Source organism: Acipenser ruthenus, chromosome 6, assembly GCF_902713425.1.
Source record: "Acipenser ruthenus chromosome 6, fAciRut3.2 maternal haplotype, whole genome shotgun sequence".
Classification (NCBI taxonomy): Eukaryota; Metazoa; Chordata; class Actinopteri; order Acipenseriformes; family Acipenseridae; genus Acipenser; species Acipenser ruthenus.
In genome coordinates, this window is record NC_081194.1 from 71,329,979 (window position 1) to 71,350,909 (window position 20,931).

The 20,931-nt window shown below is 38.1% G+C and overlaps 1 protein-coding gene across 1 annotated transcript; it reads right to left on the bottom strand.

Annotated features, from left to right (window-relative positions):
• Positions 1–16,823: 16,823 nt before the first annotated feature.
• On the bottom strand, positions 16,824–19,362 carry LOC117411151 (zinc finger BED domain-containing protein 4-like). Its single transcript, XM_034018352.3, has 2 exons — positions 18,874–19,362; positions 16,824–18,735 (listed from the first exon to the last, which is right to left on the bottom strand). The coding sequence occupies exons 1-2, from the start codon at positions 19,036–19,038 to the stop codon at positions 17,065–17,067; spliced, it is 1,836 nt and encodes a 611-aa protein (XP_033874243.2). The 5' UTR covers positions 19,039–19,362; the 3' UTR covers positions 16,824–17,064.
• Between the last annotated feature and the right edge of the window lie 1,569 nt (positions 19,363–20,931).

Consider the following 20,931-nt stretch of genomic DNA (forward strand, 5'->3'; position numbering starts at 1 on the left):
TTTTCCGGAAATGAAAATATAATTATTTCGGATTTCCAAATAGCTTTGTCAGTCTGGCTCATTCAGCTTTATTTAATCAATCATGTACCTACAAACCGCAGATCTTCAGGCTTACCCATGTTTGCCACATAAGTTGTGGAATCTGATCGGCACTTAGTCACACAGCACACACGTCGGGACAGGAAAGCCTTGCTATAGTCCGAAACACACCTACAGCTTTAATCTTAGTTTATAGCGATTTATGTGTTGGGGTCTTGTTTTGCTTTATTTTTTTTTTTTTATTGATTTTTTCTTTTTAAGTGTCATATTTAATTTAATACATTAATAGATAAGTGTTTTCGGAAGTGTAGGGTAATTTCAGAGAAAACCGCAGCAATTTCAGGAGTTCCAGGTAAACACTGGCCCTACTGATAAATAAGAGAAGGTTTATGTTTCTTACTATTGCAACTTATTGTAGGGTATTGAATCTTTGTAGTTTTGTAAAAAAAAAAAAAAAAAAAAGATGTTTTTGTGGATATTCACTGACTGGCCAAAAAATCAGAGCTGACCTCCTGCCGAAGCTCACAATGTGTAACGCATAGTTTGAGTGAAGAATGGTGTGTCTTGTCTAATATTGCACACGTCTGCGGGCTTCATCCGTCATGACCCCCTGAGTTTCCGGTGGAGTTTTTTGCAAATGTTGTTTCAGGAACACCCTGAATACACAATGCAGATCATGAGATACAATACAACCACTGAGATACAATTTCATGATCCTGTCCTACACCAGTTCAAAATCCCCTGATATCTAGCAGTATATATAGTATACTCTATACCCACTGTATGTTTCCCAAGGCATGTGCCTTAATACAGGATGGTTTTGCTAAAAATAATGTTGGTGTATTATTGGGCAAATTAACCAATAACATTGAATGGGCACGAATGCAATTCAAGCCCACTAAATCAAGGAGCATCTCTATAATTAAAGGCAAAGTAGTAGATAAAACATTCTTCATTAATGGTGAGGCAATACCAACAGTGTCTGAGAAGCCAGTGAAGAGTCTTGGGAGATGGTACGACGGGGATCTAAAGGACACAGTTCGTGTGGGAGAAGTTAGACAACAAGCAGTGGAAGGGTTGAAGAGCATAGACAGCTGCGCTCTACCAGGTAAACTAAAACTCTGGTGCTTTCAGTTTGGTCTACTGCCGAGGTTGCTGTGGCCACTGACTGTGTACGAGGTTTCTTTGACAACAGTAGAGAAGCTGGAAGCTTTAATCAGTTCATACATCAGGAAATGGTTGGGAGTTCCACGCTGCCTCAGCAGAGTGGGACTTTATGGTAAAGGAATACTGCAGCTACCAGTCTCTGCTCTAACCGAGGAGTTTAAGTGCGCCAAGGTCAGACTGGAAATGACATTAGTAGAGTCACGCGATAAATGCGTAAGGGAGGCAGCACCTGTGTTGAAAACTGGAAGAAAGTGGGCGGCAAAGAAAGCTGTGGAAGATGCAAAGGCTGCCCTTCGAATTGGTGATATCATGGGACAAGTTCAGCATGGAAGAGGGGGTCTTGGTTTCAGTTCAACTCCTCCTACATGGCACAAGGCGGCCCCAGCTCAAAGGAGGAAGCTGGTAGTCAACGAGGTGCAAAAGCAGGAGGAGAGGATGAGGTGTATAAAGGCCATTTCCCAGGCCAAACAGGGAGAATGGATGAGATGGGAGAGTGTGGAACAACGCAAGATGTAGATGAGGCGTATGAGAGGAAGAAACTGCGGTATGCTCAACTAGCCACTGAAGCGGAACAGCGAGGATGGAGAGTTCGGGTTTACCCAGTGGAAGTGGGTTGTCGAGGATTTGTGGCACACTCTACAACCCGGTTTCTCAGAGACGTCGGATTCAGTGGCCAAGAGTTGCGTCGCACAGTGAAGAACTTATCTGAAGCAGCAGAGAGGAGCAGCAACTGGCTGTGGTTGAGACGGAAAGATTCTGGCTGGGGACAGGTAAGTAAGCTGGGCTGAGTTGAGTGGGGGACGGAGGGGGGTGATGCTGGGACGCCAGAATCACCGTCGAGCCCTCTTGAGGTGTCGTGGGCTAGTCGACGAAACACTGAGGATGGAAGGTGCCCACTTGAAAACCCCAGAGATGTACCCTACTTAGCTCAATCCAGACGGTTGTCATGCTGATGCGCTGGGGAGGCCGCACTTTGGTTGATCCCCGGAGCCAGCATCGCAGCCGTTGTGTGTGCTGATGCGCCAGGGAGGCAAAATAAGCTGATCCCTGGAGCCAGCATTACACTTCAGCCATTAACACCAGACAGAAGGATATCTACATCATCATATGGAAGGAAACGTAAATGGATGGAGACACACATGGATCACATTAGTTTACTGTAAAGCTACGTCTTAGTTGGTGCTTATCTTGGCGAGAGCCGAGTTCAAATCAGCATGAAGTTTTAACATCTACTCTCGTGTAATGGAAATCATACTGGGATGAGAATAAAATGATGGGAAGTAGATAGAGTACTGCTACAGAAGCCAAGGACTGTGCCATTTAAAAAGGCAGAAAAGCAATCTGTAATGCAGGGAATTATTTTCATTGTGGTCCCATGACAATTTTAAGCTCTGCTCATCACAAGTTGGTCTAGGCTTTCCTACAGCACAGACATGCAGATCACCCTTTCTTTTCTTTCCATCTAGTTATTCTCACAGTGTATTGTTATAGCATAATTTTCCCTTTATTGTCACGTGCCACTGCCTCAGTAGGCCTGCACAAAGAGATGGCAGCCTGTTCTAATTTTACCTTTTAATATTCTGCTTTTTTCTCATTGCCTCTCTCCACTGACATTTACATTTAAATTGATTATCTGACAGCGGTTGATGCAACTGCATTAATGAATATGCTTATGTTTTCTGATAGGTGGTAATTTCTATGCTTGCAAGGAAATAATCAAAGTTGAACGATTTGGTTGGTGGGCTTTAGTGATCGTAATCAAAGGGGGTTAGATTTAGCAATCCCTTTCATGGCCTTTTCTCCTTGGTCTCTGTGCGGGTTTTTTTAGCATCCGGCCACTCTTTCATGTCGCACATGGTCTTCTGTCATGATGAAATAAAAAGTTAATTTGCCACCTGTATGCACTTTTGTATATATCCCTAATCTTCAGATACCTGCTACACGAAGCAATTGGATTATGTTCTCTTTGGTTTTATTAACAAAATGTTACCCATGGGATCCTGTGCCCTTCTGTTTATTTATCTTTTTTTATTCCATTCTTGCTAGAATCAGAAGTCCATCCTGCTGCTCAAGTCTCCAAAAGGCAACGTGGTGTGATGATTAAAACTAATCTTAAAAGAGAAAGAGGACCTGGTTCTGTTTTAATCCCAGTACAGTCACTGACCCGCTGTGTGACCTGTATACACTTTTGTCTTCTCACTTTAAAACTTACTGGTAGCAAGGTGTCACACTGGCAAATCATTTGAAGAGGAAAAATATGTTTGTTTTGCAAATTGGTGCCAGAAATGTACACCGAGATAATGTCAGCCTGTATCTGTATTAGCCAGTTATTAGAAATATGGCATTTGGGTTATTGTGTGCATTGGCTGACATGTTTAAGATGTCACACGCTCCTGCAGCCATCGTCTTCTCCGTCTTGTCAGTAGTTGCATGTAATGTTTGCAATTCCTTGATGATGGGTTTTTAGTATTGGCAACTGCAGTGCCATACAAAGAAGCTTTGACTAGTCATGCACCTACTGTACAATCATGCCCCTTGAAAAAAGACATTTTTACTGTAACTCTTTAAGGCCCACCATCTAACAGCTAACTTCTCTAGGTCTTAATGTGTTGAACAGTTGTTCACATGGCATGTCACTCACAGTAGTACAGGTCCTTTGCATAGCATCTTTTGCCTTTACTCTGAGGTCAGGCACAGAACCAGTTCAGTCATGGAATACTTGGTGACTTTTTGGCCATATCATTAAATTGATTCCAAAAACATAGGAGTTTACTACAGTATTTTCCCCATGGTTGTACTATGCATTTACCCAAGCTTACCATGTTTATTAATATGCTTTACCATACCTAGCTACTCTATGCTTACTAATGTTTTACTATGCTTTCACTATGCTTTATTAAATTTTGCTATACTTTTAATATGGTAAACCTTTATAACTGTGATTCCAAAAAACATTGTGTCTTAATGGCTATGTGTGTGGTTATTGATGTGACATTGCAAACTTTTTACTTAACATTCCCTTAATAATTGTTAGACATTTATTTGGGCAAGGTATGTCATGCTACCTTAATGTTTAAAATGTGTAATGAAAGGATGGTGCTTCAGAGTTAGTAGAACAGAGGTATGTATGGCTGTGATGGATGAAAGTTTCTCTCTAATGAACAGATGCTATATTCATAATTGTACTATACTGTAAATCATATGAAATATATATATATATATATATATATATATATATATATATATATATATATACACAGACATGCTCAAATTTGTTGGTACCCTTACAGCTCATTGAAATAATGCTTCATTCCTCCTGAAAAGTGATGAAATTAAAAGCTATTTTATCATGTATACTTGCATGCCTTTGGTATGTCATAGAATAAAGCAAAGAAGCTGTGAAAAGAGATGAATTATTGCTTATTCTACAAAGATATTCTAAAATGGCCTGGACACATTTGTTGGTACCCCTTAGAAAAGATAATAAATAATTGGATTATAGTGATATTTCAAACTAATTAGTTTCTTTAATTAGTATCACAGATGTCTCCAATCTTGTAATCAGTCATTCAGCCTATTTAAATGGAGAAAAGTAGTCACTGTGCTGTTTGGTATCATTGTGTGCACCACACTGAACATGGACCAGAGAAAGCAAAGGAGAGAGTTGTCTGAAGAAATCAGAAAGAAAATAATAGACAAGCATGGTAAAGATAAAGGCTACAAGACCATCTCCAAGCAGCTTGATGTTCCTGTGACAACAGTTGCAAATATTATTAAGAAGTTTAAGGTCCATGGAACTGTAGCCAACCTCCCTGGGCACGTCCGCAAGAGGAAAATCGACCCCAGATTGAACAGAAGGATAGTGCGAATGGTCGAAAAAGAACCAAGGATAACTGCCAAAGAGATACAAGCTGAACTCCAAGGTGAAGGTACGTCAGTTTCTGATCGCACCATCCGTCGCTTTTTGAGCAAAAGTGGGCTCCATGAAAGAAGACCCAGGAGGACTCCACTTTTGAAAGAAAAACATAAAAAAGCCAGACTGGAATTTGCTAAAATGCATATTGACAAGCCACAATCCTTCTGGGAGAATGTCCTTTGGACAGATGAGTCAAAACTGGAGCTTTTTGGCAAGTCACATCAGCTCTATGTTCACAGACGAAAAAATGAAGCTTTCAAAGAAAAGAACACCATACCTACAGTGAAACATGGAGGAGGCTTGGTTATGTTTTGGGGCTGCTTTGCTGCGCCTGGCACAGGGTGCCTTGAATCTGTGCAGGGCACAATGAAATCTCAAGACTATCAAGGCATTCTGGAGCGAAACGTACTGCCCAGTGTCAGAAAGCTCTGTCTCAGTCGCAGGTCATGGGTCCTCCATCAGGATAATGACCAAAAACACACAGCTAAAAGCACCCAAGAATGGATAAGAACAAAACATTGGACTATTCTGAAGTGGCCTTCTATGAGTCCTGATCTGAATCCTATCAAACATCTATGGAGTTGAAACTTGCAGTCTGGAGAAGGCACCCATCAAACCTGAGACAGCTGGAGCAGTTTGCTCAGGAAGAGTGGGCCAAACTACCTGTTAACAGGTGCAGAAGTCTCATTGAGAGCTACAGAAAATGTTTGATTGCAGTGATTGCCTCTAAAGGTTGTGCAACAAAATATTAGGTTAGCGGTCCCATCATTTTTGTCCATGCCATTTTCATTTGTTTTCTTATTTACAATATTATGTTGAATAAAAAATCAAAAGCAAAGTCTGATTTCTATTAAATATGGAATAAACAATGGTGGATGCCAATTACTTTTGTCAGTTTCAAGTTATTTTAGAGAAAATTGTGCATTCTTCATTTTTTGTGGAGGGGTACCAACAAATTTGAGCACGTCTGTATATATATATATATACTTTTTAAAACATTACAGCAAAAATACATCCAATCTATTTTTTTTTTCAATTCAATTCATATATTTATAAAAGATCTAGAACTATGACAGTAGCTGTATTTGTTGTGGTGACTGCTCTTTTACTCTCATCTTCCAATGTGCACATCATAATTTTGGAGGTTTACATATAGAGATTGTGATAAAACTTTCTGAGGACCTTCTCTAGCTAAGTTATTAAGTGTGACATACTTAGTATTTTTCTTTGATACAATGTGATCATCAGTTTTTATTTTATTACTTATCTGTGTGTGCACGTATGGTATGTGTCCATGTGTGTGGTGCTCATTACAGTGAAGGATGTCGGTGGACTGATAATTGAGAGCTTTCAGCCACCACATAGGCAGTGACAATACAGGACTCACCCTTGACTTTTCCATCACTTCCACCACACAACAATACAGAAGCCTCTGCTGCTTTATATTCTGTCCCTTTGATCCCCCTTGGTGTGCACTGAGCCCAATCCAACTGGTAAAATACAGCAGAATATGTATTGGCGAGAAGCTCATAGATAGTATCTGGCATAACAGTACTTTAGGAAACAGACCTGAGAAACATGTGCATGGTTCTAAGTACGATTTTAAGTGAGTTTTCAATTTTGCAGGAGTTTCCATGTTTTAATAAATAAAATAGAAAATTGCATAGAGGATTATGTGTGTGTGGGTATCATGCCCAACTTGCCTAAGTAATTGTAAACTGCTGGCAATAATTTTTATTTTTAAAATTTTTTTTTAGATTTATGGTATTTATTAAGTCTAGGGTAAAGTAGGGAGTAGGTTAGTGTTGCATTACAGTAATCCAAAATGGTAAACCAATCATTCTCCTACAATGATCACCAGTTCGTTTGAATCCATAATATTCAGACATTCACCCTAGCAGCTTTGCATACGTTTGATTCTTCCCCCTTTCTGTATAAAACAATAAAACCAAAAAATGTAGCATAATTAATGTAAAGTTGAGTAAAATTTGCAAATAAAACAAACATGACCCAGTTTTAAAGAGACTATGCAGCACATGCTGTACTAGACATCTCAGCAAAAGCCTGTTTCTAAATAAATAGAAAAATAAATCAAACTGAAGACTTGCACCTAGTTCTCCAGAGAAGCAACTCATCCATAATGACTGTGATAGGCTTGGCAGAGCCCAGATGTTTAAACCAGAACTGCTCCATTTATTCTAATCTGTATACTGTCTTTTGAAACAAATGCACAGTCTGCATTTTAACAAACAATAAGAAGTGCTTGATAATGAAAGAATAAGCACTTGCTTACTGGACCTGCAAAAGGAAATCCTTTCTACCCAAATATAATGCCACAATATTGACTAGATCACTGATAACACTGTATGAAAAGAACCACTGCACAGTCATATGTGGAAGTTATTACTAACAGGGGATTTGATTCTGGAGGTAGGATCCACTGATTTCCAAAAGGGTAAAATCCTGCATATTAATACATATATAGCAAAGTATATTGTAAAAATGATTATTTCTATGTTGTGTTTTTAAGGTTAAATAGTGAGAAACTGCTTAACAGAATCACCAGGTAATTGAATCAGGTGCATATTGTAATACAACATCGTTCATTGCTGTTCCACCTTTACAGAACTTACTGTTTTATGTATTCAAATTGCAGGTATGCAAACCTATAAACATGTAGCGTACTTACTTATTTTTGTTCTTTCTTACCAAAGAGAAAACAAGATGTGTTGGTTTCATATGGATTTAAATATTGTCAGATTGACCCAATTATAATTGGGTCAATCTGACAATATAGTGTAGCTTGTATATATTTTTTCCTATTGTTTCTGCTTTTTTCTAGTGAAGCATCACATTAATGGAAACAGGACTGTGGAGCCGTTCCCTGAGGGACTGCAGATGGCCATGTTTGGTAAGTGATCCGTACTGAAAGAGGGAGATTGACAGCAGAAGGTGTTGCGTAATTAGTCCCCCGTCCCGTCCCCATCCCCCCAGTCCCCCCCTTATTTAAAAAGGTTTAAAAAAAGAAAAAAGGGGGGGGAAATTAACTGCAGTTGATGATAATTATCTCTTTATTAACATGCAGTAGTTCAGCTGTTTACTTTTTAGTTTTTTTACCCATGATTTAAGCCAAATAATTAATCATTCCAGATAGGAATTGAATAGCTTTTCTGAAGGCCTTCTTTTTACACATAATATTTTATTTTAAAGTTGCTCACATATTTCTGTGCTAGGTGGCATTTCCGAGTGTGTTTAACCCTGTCAACTTGACATTAATTGAGCAAATTGGTCACACGGCAAGATATAGGTTTAATGATATGCACCTGGATTTAAATACCTTTAAACACCCAAGCAAATATTGTTCTTTTAACCCCTTCAGGACCAAGGGTTTTTAAATTTCCCCCAGGATAATGAAGTGCACTTATAATCACCTCAACGAGAACAAATACACTCCATTAATATCACATAAATATAATAGTGGTCCCTAAAAGATTAAACACAAGCAAATATGTGGTGGAGGTCTTGTTGAAAGGTGAAGAGAAGGTGACATTGCTCATGACTTAACCTTACCTAATTGTCTGCAATGGCAATGCAATGGTTCTGTACTGAGGGGCAAAGGTAGCACAAGAGAAGCTACTGTACAGGTTCATCTGTGACTTTATCAAATTGTAAACACTGAATCATACACACAGTATTAAGTAATACTGAGAAGAAACTTACATTTTAAAATTGTATCAAGTGACGTTGTCAACGTTCTTTTGTGTTACCATGCATTTTAAATGTGTGCGTGTGTGTTGACTTGATTTATGGCAGGGTTTCCCAATCATAGTTTTGGAGAGCTCTTTCACTCCAAATGGAATAGGTCAAATGGAATAATTAACTCATGTCTGGCCTGGAGATGGAGGTGGAAAACATGGTTGGAACAAAGTTTTGGACTGGAAGTTTGTGCATATGGTCTGAATGTTTAGAAATTTTACTCTTCAGCGTTTAGTCCTGAGCAGTTCATTATTATTGCTCACTAAAGCTCATGCAGATAAAGTGTAGTGAGATTTTATAATAAAACTGAGTACATTCACTTCCAAAATATAATTATATTGTATCTTTTTTGTTTTTGTAACAAAGCCATCGGCTGTTTCTGGAGAGCTGAGAGAAAATTCTGGAGACAGAAAGGTGTCTATTCCACACAGGTGGGCTTTGCTGGTGGATACACACCTAACCCACCCTATGAGGAGGTCTGTTCAGGTTGGTAATTGATGCATAATAATATAAAACGTACTCACAACAATAACAAAGGGCTAATTCCTAAAAGTTACTTCATAAAGTTCATATTCGCTTAGAAAAATGCTCAGAGACAGTTAAAAGCCTAATCTGTTTCAAATGAATGATTGTTCTCTGGGACATTTGAAATGAAAAAAAAGGATTATACTTAGGAGGGAATTTAAAGCTTCTTATTTGGAACCCATTTAGGAGTTCCTATGGAACCCAGTTTAAAGGTTCCAATAAGAGGGTTGAACATTGTTTCATCGTCATCTTAAAAGATGCTCCCTTCACGTGGCAGAGGAAGAGCCTACCTTCCTCTGCTGCTGCAGCTAGGTTGCGCTACTCCTTAGAGAGCGGCTGTGTTTTCTAGAGTGGAAATGGATCCAGGGTAAACAGAGGATTAATGGCTGGCAGAGTGCCTGGGACTGGAAGCACAGTAACAGAAATAATGCAGTCTTACTCATTTTAAAGGTCATAGATGATTTTTTTTTTTTTACTTTGCTTAAGTCATTACCTGCCTTGTTGATAAATCACAATGTATACACCTTTTTTTTTAAAAGGAGACAAACAACAATACATTTATTATTTACCTATTTCCTTAGTTGATAATACTCACTGACCCAATTTGCTTTCAATTATGTTTATACAATTACACATTTAAGTCTGTGTGTTGGCAGAACACAACATAGCATTGCTGCTAAAGTTTGCTTTAATACGTAATAAATGTAAACATGTATTAATATACAGAAATAACTGTTCTTGTTTAATGTACCACCAGTAAATACAGTACTGGAATCAGCTAAAAAATTACAGCACTAGAAACTGTATATCATAGTTATATGAAACAGTACAGAGCTGACTGAATATAATATCATTTGAGTGTGGTATTAAAGCCATACCATTTGTTCAGTATTGAGGGTGTAAATTATGAAAATGGCTACTGCCAGACACGGCTGGTGTACTCCACATTTTGCAAATGATGATTTATTCAGGGACATTCTATAAAGTCAGGAAAAGTGCAAGTATTATACCTCTGAGTTCTGCTAAGCTGAGAATCTTAAAACAGATATGTTAATGGTGACACTTAAATGCTTTATACTGTATTAGGAAAGCACATTTAAAATAGCTCTATTTAGTACAAAAAAGAAACGCCCACATTTTCAGTTCATACTAGCGATACTACCATCTTGAATAAAAAACATCTTCATTTCAAAACAGTAATAGTACCCTTTTATATTGGCATTGACTGTGTACTGCATTGAGTATTATTGTCTATATTTCACAGATGGGGACACCGACGCCAATGAGGTGATGATGAACCCCAGACAGTGTAATATGATTTCCAGATTTTAATTATCCAGTAATGAGAACTGTTTACTTCATGTGCTAAATAACATCCTATACAGGTCATTCACAAAAGATTCCTAAATGGTTTTATTTTCCCCCTATTCTGCAACCTCTTTCTCCATCCCTCCCTACCTTCACTTTTTTTTTTTAAGCACATTGGATATAATTTAAATGTTCCTAATATGTTCAAGAAACCTGGTACAGCTATGGGGTTTCAATAATACATGGCCTGAAGGCTACACTTTAATGTGTTTTTTTTAATATCACAGCTGATTTTTTTTTTTTTCAGTTTCAAAAAAGAATAGGTATAATAAATGGATGAGAGGCCAGTAATATGACATTAGTGTTTGCAACTATCTATCAACTGGACAAAACTGTTATTGTAACATTACATACGTTCAACCGTATTATAGTTTTAGGAGGATTGTAGATATTTGATATTCCTAAACAAAATGAATCGCTGTTTTTTTATTTCTAAATTAAATGAAAAATAATGAAATCACATCTTGTCACAAGACGAGACACCTGCGACGTTGACACGCCAACTTTCTTTACCACAGCAGCCTGAGAAACCACAGGAGACTCCAGCTCGTCCAAAAGTTCAAACAGTGTACTCACATTCTCACTGCACTGTGCTATGCAGCCTGTCTTGCTCTGAAAAGCGATCTCCATTCATCATTTGAAAATACTGTGTCCCAATTAAATGAAGTGACGTCTCAATTACGCGACATAAACAGCATTGGGAAGAACCATCTCCCAGAGTTCTGTCCCATTTAAGCAGAAATCTCGATTATCAGTGTCCCGATTTAAGTGTCACCGACTGTACTATAATTAACTAACTGTTGAATTGCTTTGACTGTGGTTTTGTTGACGAATCAACGGTTTTCTGTCGATTCGTAGCACAAACTGTGGATTCATCAATCAACAATATATCTGCCCCACACAGTGACTTTTAGTTAGAAGATTCGTAAAATTACTCAATTAAAAGATCAAAGGGTGGCATACAATACAACAAATGGTGTAATGTACAACAAATGTATTAGGCAGTGGTATTGCTTCGGAGACCCACAGAAAAGAAAGCCCTTAATGAAATGAGTGTCTTTCTCTGTGTTTTTTTTCTTTTCATTAAGGCTGTTATACCGTCCAGACCTGTATTGCCCTTCTGTAGTGAGGCAAAATAGAAAAAAGTGTTAATCCTGGAAGAGCTGAACACCAAAATCACCAGATAGAGTATATCTATTTAGCAAAGACGGATGTGGTGTTTACTGATGTCAGTATACTGTACACAGATTGTTAAGAGGTGAACTGTAACACTACTAATGTGCTAGATGCAAAAGGTAGAAACAAATGAACTGCATTGACAGGTATCACCATAGGATTTGATTGTAAGAGAGTGTCAAACTGCAAGATATACAGTAAGAGAATAAATAAGGCAACTTCACAGCACATTCAAAAACATTTTATGCACCAAGCTTAATACAAACCCCAGAGAGAGGTGATTCTGATGGATTTTATACAGTATTAAGCATACACCTTTAAGATTGAATAAAGAGTTCCTACATTGAATCGTGTCTAAAGAACTAAGATACAAGGAAGCCTCGAGGATTGGAATGTTTCAATACAGTACTATTCAGGCTGTTTGCCATAGTACACATTTTTGCTGAATATTTTGTTCAATTGATATATGTAATGAACAAAGAAAAATAAATGTAATTTAAATTCCACCCACAGCAGGCCTTTCCTAAAGAATGCCAGGCATACAATGCAAACAGAATGTTTGCAACAGCTGCAGTGTCCCACGTCATTGTTCGTTTTAATGACAAATGTTTCAACGTCAAGTCTCAAAGTCTCCGGTGCTCTTAATTAGTTTTTACACAAAAACATAATTCCTTAGTTTCGGCTTACTACATTCTTCCTTCCACAGTTTAGTCTCTATTCTCTGCTTTATCAGTTTGAAAATATATCTTTTTAATTGTTCTATTCACAGAAAATAGCATGGCCCTGATATTACTTGCCGAAATAAGATGTAATTATACATCCTGAAGCTCATTTTTTAAAATACTGATAATATTTTACCTACAAAACAGATATTTTCAGCATGAGTTTATGAGGCAATACTTTTGTAACTGGAGGGAGGGGGGGGGGGGGGGGGGGGGGGGGTGAAATCCCATGTTGCTGTGGAACTATCACTTGAAGTTGGAATAAATTAACAAAATTGAGGTTAAAAAAGCAAACACAGAATCAGAATATTATTTCAGCAATCAAATTAAATGCAAACAAAGTGTGCTTTTAATTAGGGAAAGTTCATTTTAGGTTTGAGAAATGTAACCCTTTCCAGCATAATGTCACCAAAAATTGGATTTTGTGTTTGCAACAAGATTTCATATTGGTTGCAGCAGACAATGTCAATGCGTTGTCTGACATTATCGTGTCACATTTATGCAATTATTTTTCCTTTGACTTTATGTTTTGATGGATTCAAGCTGGGCAGCTTTGAGTCATCTTTTGTTGCCCCCTTTTTTTGATTGAAGGTGGATGTAAATATGTTCAAAGTTGTTATACAGTATAAATACATTAGTTAATCCTTCTCTACACAAAAGAAGACGTTCATGACTCAAGTTTTTATTTATTTACATGCAGTCGTCTGATCAGGCCTGCCAAATCTGTGTGGGCCCCACCCAATTTACATTTTTTTTTTTTGTTCTTTCAATAGAATTTCATCGTGCTCAAACCAGGCACGTAATGTAAAGGTTTCTCTTTTTTTTTTTTTACAAAACAACATGAATTCATTATACTTTTATTGTATGACACATTCCAAAAATGTATATATCAGTCATTTTTATTGGTTTTTAAACTGCTTTTCAATGTCAAATTTTTTTCTGAGAGGGAAATCAGCAGTCTTCCACTGTAGCTGTATATAAGTAGTGTTCCTCGTTTTTGGTTTTTATCTTTAAAAAAAATTACGGGAATTTTTCAGTTTATTTTACATATATTAAAATAGGGATAAAATCGGTAAAAAAAATAATTTTTAATTGACACATCAGTAAAAATCGGGGGGAAAAAATCTTAGTATACACACTAAATGTGGAATATGATGCGTAGCAGTTTTGGTTTCTGATTAATAATGCCTCTGGCATGTATGATGAGCAGAATCTGTACAAGTCGAAGCCACATTTTCCCAAGTTAGCTGGTACTTTGCGAACGTTTGGGCAATCGCTGTGCTGACGGAAACAGTATCTACAGAGGGTTATTTGCCTTGAAATCCTAAAAAGAAAAGAAAATTGACAGAACTGTGTGGTGCAAGCCATCAGGAAACGCATCAAAAATTACACTGGATAGTAGTGTGGAGTAGTGGTTAGGGCTCTGGACTCTTGACCGGAGGGTTGTGGGTTCAATCCTAGATGGGGACACTGCTGCTGTACCCTTGAGCAAGGTACGTTAGCTAGATTGCTCCAGTAAAAACCCAACTGTATAAATGGGTAATTTGTATTTAAAAATAATGTGATATCTTGTAACAATTGTAAGTCGCCCTGGATAAGGTCGTCTGCTAAGAAATAAACAATAATAATAATAATTTTCATCAATGAATTCCATATAAGTTTACCAACTAAAAATTTTTCTGTCAAATATTTACGATTAAGATTGTTGGCATTAGGCAGTGTTTTAGCTCCTGGACAGACAGTACTGTCACACGAAGTCACCTATACATACCTCTGCAGTAAACAATGGCTGTCCAGCAAAGCACAGCGCTCTGACAAACTCATTAACACAGTCATTCTGCACTCTCTTTTTATTAAAAGCATGTGTAAAAGCTGCATAAACGGCTTGCTTGTCTCTCAGTTCACTGTCTTGTTTTAGTTTAATGTGCCGCTTATTTTTCAGTATGTTCTTTTATTGTCAGTGCGAACATGTACCTCAATGCAGCAGTATTTATTATTGTATTACTTGTATTGTAACACTTGAAATGTATTTGCTTACGATTGTAAGTCGCCCTGGATAAGGGCGTCTGCTAAGAAATAAATAATAATAATAATAATAATAATAATATTTGCAGCGCTATGCATCCTCTGCCTCATCTGACCCACTTCTGCTATTTTTGCTTTTTGTATACTCTGTTTTCTTTTGAATATTCATAAACTGATTTACATTTTCTCCCCATTCCTCATCCTCTAAAAATATTATATTTTCGTGTAAGTATTTCAATTTAGTTTTTGATCAAGCTAGTAGGTACTACACCCAGTAATTGCCACAATAATCAGACTTTGATTGGCCAACATAATCAGGTGATAGTGTGTTTGTGAAGTGACAGAGAACCACGTTTGAACGTTATTTGATCCTCCGACGTCTAAACGTCTGCTCTATCCTAGGATATAGTGCTTATTACAATGCCAGAGTCAAAATAAAACAGCATTTAAATCAAATTATTGTGTATTTCCTAGAAAATAGTACCGGGATAATATTGCTTAATAGACAAAAATCAGGTATAAATCAGTAAAAAACGACGTCCAGTTAAAAAAAAAAATCCTGTAAAATTCGGAATAAACCGAAAATCCGGAACACTAGGCCTATATATAATATAAAGTGTGTTTAATCATTAAAATAACACCTGTACAATAGTAGTATTAGTTCACTAAACTAAAATAATACCTGACACAATGGAAATTACTAGACATTCTGAAGAGTTTTTTTTTAAAAGCTAATTGGTTAGAAAATACATTGCTATGTAATAACATTGTAATAACTGGGTACCTACTAATGTGTCCTACTCTTACTTGGTAACTACAGGTGGAATAAAAGTGCAACTACATGGATATGACATGTGCCATAATGTTACCTTTACATAAGGTAACAAAATGTTGTTCACCAGGTCATTTCCATGTAATGGCACAGATGTTACCAAGTATGACCATGCGTATTACAATGTAATTACATGGCCATTCATGCCCTGTAATCTAATTTAAAAGTTTATGTTGTTGTTGTTGTTGTTGTTGTTGTTGTTGTTGTTGTTTTTGTTTTGTTTTATTTCCTCATATGCAAAGGGGTAAAATATAATTTTGCAGATAATTTGTTTGGGTGACTTATAAATAGGGCTTCTGATTTTCGGTTTTAACCAATAAAACCCAATAAAACACCCCAGATACAAAAAAATGAAATCGGTGGATAGCCAATAAACACCGGAAAACACTGTAAAAACTGTGAAAATGGTGAATCAATTCACGTTGACTTTACACTTTTCACATTTAAAAAATAAAACCTACTACAAAAATAATAATAAATACATTTCCCAGTGCTGCTGGGCAATGTCCCGCCTTCCTGACTTGCAAATATCAATGATTCGTTCTCAATACTTTAAACCCGCTTCAACTACTGAGTGACAGCACATTCGTACATTTCTATTTGAGACTGCGCTTGTGAGATTTAAAACAAGATTACAATCAGGATGGAGGCTTGTTAGCAGGATTTAAAGCTGTATTACAGTTAAGACACCGAGGATTAAAACAGAATTGTGGCGAAATGTACAAAAATGCCTACACACAAAAACCTCAGAAGAATGTGCCTGTGATCATTGGAAAGAAGGTACAACTTAAGAGTGCAAGTACCATCGAATTACTATACATATTTTGACACACACAAAAAAAAGCATTTTGGAAAGTAACCGAAAGCACTCATTTCATACAGAAAAAAAACGATTTACATAAAACTCAAAAATAGCTCAAAATAAGCACCGAAATACAATTAATAAAACCTGAAAAACAGAAGCCCAACTTATAAACCAAAACCTTAATTATTCCTAATGCATTCATTTTTAATAAATGATCTTTTCCAACATTGCAATCTTAAAGAAATCATATGTGGCATTTACTTATAACACAGTTAACAAAATAAGCTCTTATTGAAATGTGGTAACCACACACACACACACACACAAAAAAAGCATTTTAAACCCTATTAAAATGTATTAAGCAATGAATAGAGTTGTTGTATTTACCCATTGTCTCTTTCCTAGGCAAAACTGGTCACATTGAGTTCAAGTGGTGTACAATCCAGGAAAAATCTGTTTTGAAAAGTACTGAAGGTGTTTTGAGAGAGCCATAACCCTACACAAGGTACATGATTTCATTCTTTATCATTAGAATCAGGGTTGGGCTCAATTCCTTTTTTCTATTCCAATTCTATTTCCAATTTCTTTTTAAAATCAGTTCCCAACTTCAATTCCAATTCCCATTCCTTTTACGGCAGGCTTTATTGAGCAAACATACATACAACTTGTCAAGCACATGTACAACTTGTCAACAACACATGCAATTACACAATTACAATACAAATGTATCAAATCAATTCAACTTGCTGTTACAACGAATCATCATCAGCTGCTCAAATTTAGAGTCTGTCAGGTTACACCTTTCTGGGCGGAAGAGTTTCCCTGCGATGTTAAACAACCTCTCAACAGGTGCTGATGAAGCAGGTATCGCCAGGTACTTGCAGGCCAGCTTGGCAAGGGTGGGGTACCTGTGTCTGTTCTCCTTCCAGAAAGTGAGTGGCTCAGAGTCATCTGCAACAGTTGCCTGAGTGAGGTAATCTTGAACCTCTGGGTGGAGAGTGGAAGGAGTGTGTGCTGAAACTGGGGCTAACTTCCTGCTGCTCATGAATTCTATGAGCCTCAGTCGCTTTGCAGATGGAGATGGAGGTGACGACTCACTGGAGGGTGTAGGAGGGCTGATAGCCGATGCTTTGCTGCTCAGAAGGTCTCTTACACCAAGAACCTCTTCCTCAGTGCACCAGTCTAACTTGAAGCGAGGATCTAGGGTAGTGGCAAGTCTGAAGTTCTCCAGGGACTCATAAGGTGCAAGTCTCTTCTCTATAGCAATATGCAGTGCGGCAACAAGCTTCCAGTCGTAGGTATGCCCAAGACTTTGGAGTCGATGACGCAGCACCCTAACACAAATGATTACCATACTGGAGGTGGCAACTTTCTCCCCCTGGACTGAGTCAATGGCATCTTGAAAGGGCTGCAGGATATCACAGAGCTCGGTAGCTATCTTCTTCTCATATGGTGTGAGCTTGTCTGGGAAGTGAAGCTGATCCAACACTGAGTCAGGTACACGAAGAAGGGAGCATAGCATCTTCAATTGGCTGTTCCAGCGTGTAGCATTGGCTAGGACAAGCTTCATAGAGGACTCCAGGATCTGTGTGGCAGTAGTGGACTTCCGAACATGGGAAATGAAGTTGGCGATCTTTGCGATGACAGTGCGCATCTGACCTGCCTCCTTAAGCCCATCCTTAACCGCCAACTGGAGAGTGTGAGCAAAACAGGAGCTGCGTTCAGGGGGGAGATAATCAAATTCATCAGTGACAGTCACTTCTTCACTCTCTGCTTCAGGCTCATCTTCCTCTTGAGCAAGGTCTTCCATCCCAGGCAAGGTGAAAGCCTTCACCATATTGGCTGCATTGTCAGTGACAATGGTTGAGACACGGTGGGCAAGGTTGTAGCAGGCAATGGTCTCCTGGTACACATGGTGGACATTGTCTGCTGTATGGGATCCCTTAAACCTCTTGCAGGCAACCATGATGCTGTGTATGGTATAATCCAGGATGTAGTGGCCAGTTATCCTGATGAAGGAATGCATATCTCTTCTGCTAAAGATGTCAATGGTGAGACACATATCCTGGGCCTGCTGCATCTTCAGTTTCAGATCTGCCTGGACTGCTGCAGAGCGCCGAGGTAGAAGTGTGAAGCTGAGATGTTTGCGGCTGGGAATGGTGTAGCTGGGCTCTGCAGTGGCCATAAGCTCACGGAAGGCAGCACTATCCACAATAGAGAAAGGTATGAGGTCACTGGCAATGAAGTTGATGAGGCAGTTGGTGAGCCTAAGCTGACGGGGATCTGTATCCTTCCACTTCGTGGTTACTGTAAAGGAGGATGCAGGTGTCTGAGTGGGGTTAGTATATGATGATGACGATGATGGTCTGTTGATCAGCTCAGTAGAGACAGAAGGATGCTTTCTCTGAAAATACACAAACATAATAATCAATATAAATTACAATATAGAAACTTTATGAAAGTACACTCAATTATCTCTCTTTTAATCATTCAATGCTGAATAATGAACACAAATATCAGCTTATTAAGACAACGAACTTACCTTCATGTGCCTCTTTAGGTTGGATGATGTTGCCTTGATGTTAGCTGATATACATGAATTACAGTGCTTGCACTTGTATTGCAAGTTGCCAGTTGTTGCGGTGCTAGTGGGGGCCAGAAAGTGGCCCATAACTGCCAGTTTCGTAGCTTTAGGAGTGGCTGGCATTCTGATTGTTTACAATATTGACTTATTTGTCGCAAAGCAAATCACATGAGATGAATGACACCACAATCAACACTAACTTCTTATGTACTGCCAGATAAATCAACTTGAGTTAATCAGTCAGTGGCGTCTTCAAAGGGCTGCAGGATATCACAGAGCTCAGTAGCTGCTGTATCTTCATCTCTTATGGTGTGAGCATCTTCAGTTGACTGTTCCAGTGTGTAGCTTTGGCTAGGAGAAGCTTCAGAGACTGCAGGATCTCTGTGGCAGTTGTGGACTTCCTAACATGTGAAATGAAGTTGGCGATCTTTGCAATGACAGTGTGCATCTGGCCAGCCTCCTTAAGCCCATCCTTAACCGCCAGCTGGAGAGTGTGAGCAAAGCAGCAGCTGCGTTCAGGGGGAGGTAATCAAATCCATCAGTGACAGTCACAATTGAACAACCGCAGCAATTATTATGTGTCTAAAATATCAATTCCAATTCCAATTCCTTTGAAGGACTTGAAATTGGAATTGATTAAAGAGGAAAGGGAATGGGAATTGATTTTAAAAAGGAATTGGAAATTGAATTGTAATAAAAAAAAAGGAATTGACCCCCAAGCTGAAAAAAGAATCAGGCAACTAAATTGACAATTGTGATTTGATACATACAGTAGTTACCATGGTTTTATTTGACATTGTGCTGTTTGTCTGTAGCCTTTGTCTAACATGGACGGTCACAGTCGTTACAGCGAGAAAACTTACCTTTTGACTTGCAGTAGCTTTTGTGTAGTGCAGTGAGCACAGATCATAAACATACACTGAAAGCCAAAGAGATGCAGTTTAATATCCAAACCTGAACAGAGAAGTCATCCTAAGCTGTTCTTTGATTTTTTTTTATTTGTTCCTAATACATTTAATCTCGTCTTCAAGACATCAAGATTCACCATTGATTTTATCTTCAACTCCTAATCCTGCCTAACTGCATCCAGCTCACACACCTGAATTCACAAAAGATTGCTAATGGCTCCACAGAAACAGACTGGCTATCTAGAGCCTTCGTTAATTAATTGCTTAAAACAGAATTTGGTCCATTATATATTAGATTATATGCAAATGTAGTCAGAACGCAAATTTGTTTTCCAGTTGATCACGCATTTAAGGATAGTAAATACATATTTTAAGAATAAGAAATACATGTACTTTAGTACATTATGTATATAGGGGAGGTGGGGGGTATAGAAGTATGTTATTTCTGTCTTTAAATGTCTGTGCAATTCTTTCCACTGTTAAATTATTATATCTTTTTGGAGCAGCAGTGTCCCACATTCATGTTTATTTATTTATTTCTTAGCAGACGCCCTTATCCAGGGCGACTTACAATTGTTACAAGATATCACATTATACATGATTTCACATTATACAGATATCACATTATACATTATTTTCACATTATACAGATATCACATTATTTTTACATACAATTACCCATTTATACAGTTGGGTTTTTTACTGGAGCAATCTAGGTAAAGTACCTTGCTCAAGGGTACAACAGCAGTGTCCCCCACTGGGGATTGAACCCACAACCCTCCGGTCAAGAGTCCAGAGCCCTAACCTCTACTCCACACTGCTGCCCTTATGTTATGTTACATTTTATGTTACAAAATATCCCTCAAGGGTGGGGGTGATCTGTCCTTAGCCTTTTTTTGGCTTTCCATTTTGTTCATACTCATAACTGCAGACATACACTTCCCCATACTTCTACTCTGTAAACAATTTTTTTTTTTACGGAAATCATGGAATTTGCAGGCTCCCGCAGAATTCACAGGCTCCCGCAGAATTCACAGGCTCCCGCAGAATTCACAGGCTCCCGCAGGATTCACAGGCTCCCACGGAATTCACAGACTCCCACGGAATT

Excerpts from the sequence above, each read along its gene's own strand:
- LOC117411151 (XM_034018352.3), bottom strand. The coding sequence starts at position 19,038 with ATGCCAGCCACTCCTAAAGCTACGAAACTGGCAGTTATGGGCCACTTT. Across the intron at positions 18,736-18,873 it reads ACCTAAAGAGGCACATGAAG|AGAAAGCATCCTTCTGTCTC; the intron begins GTAAGTTCGTTG and ends GTGTATTTTCAG.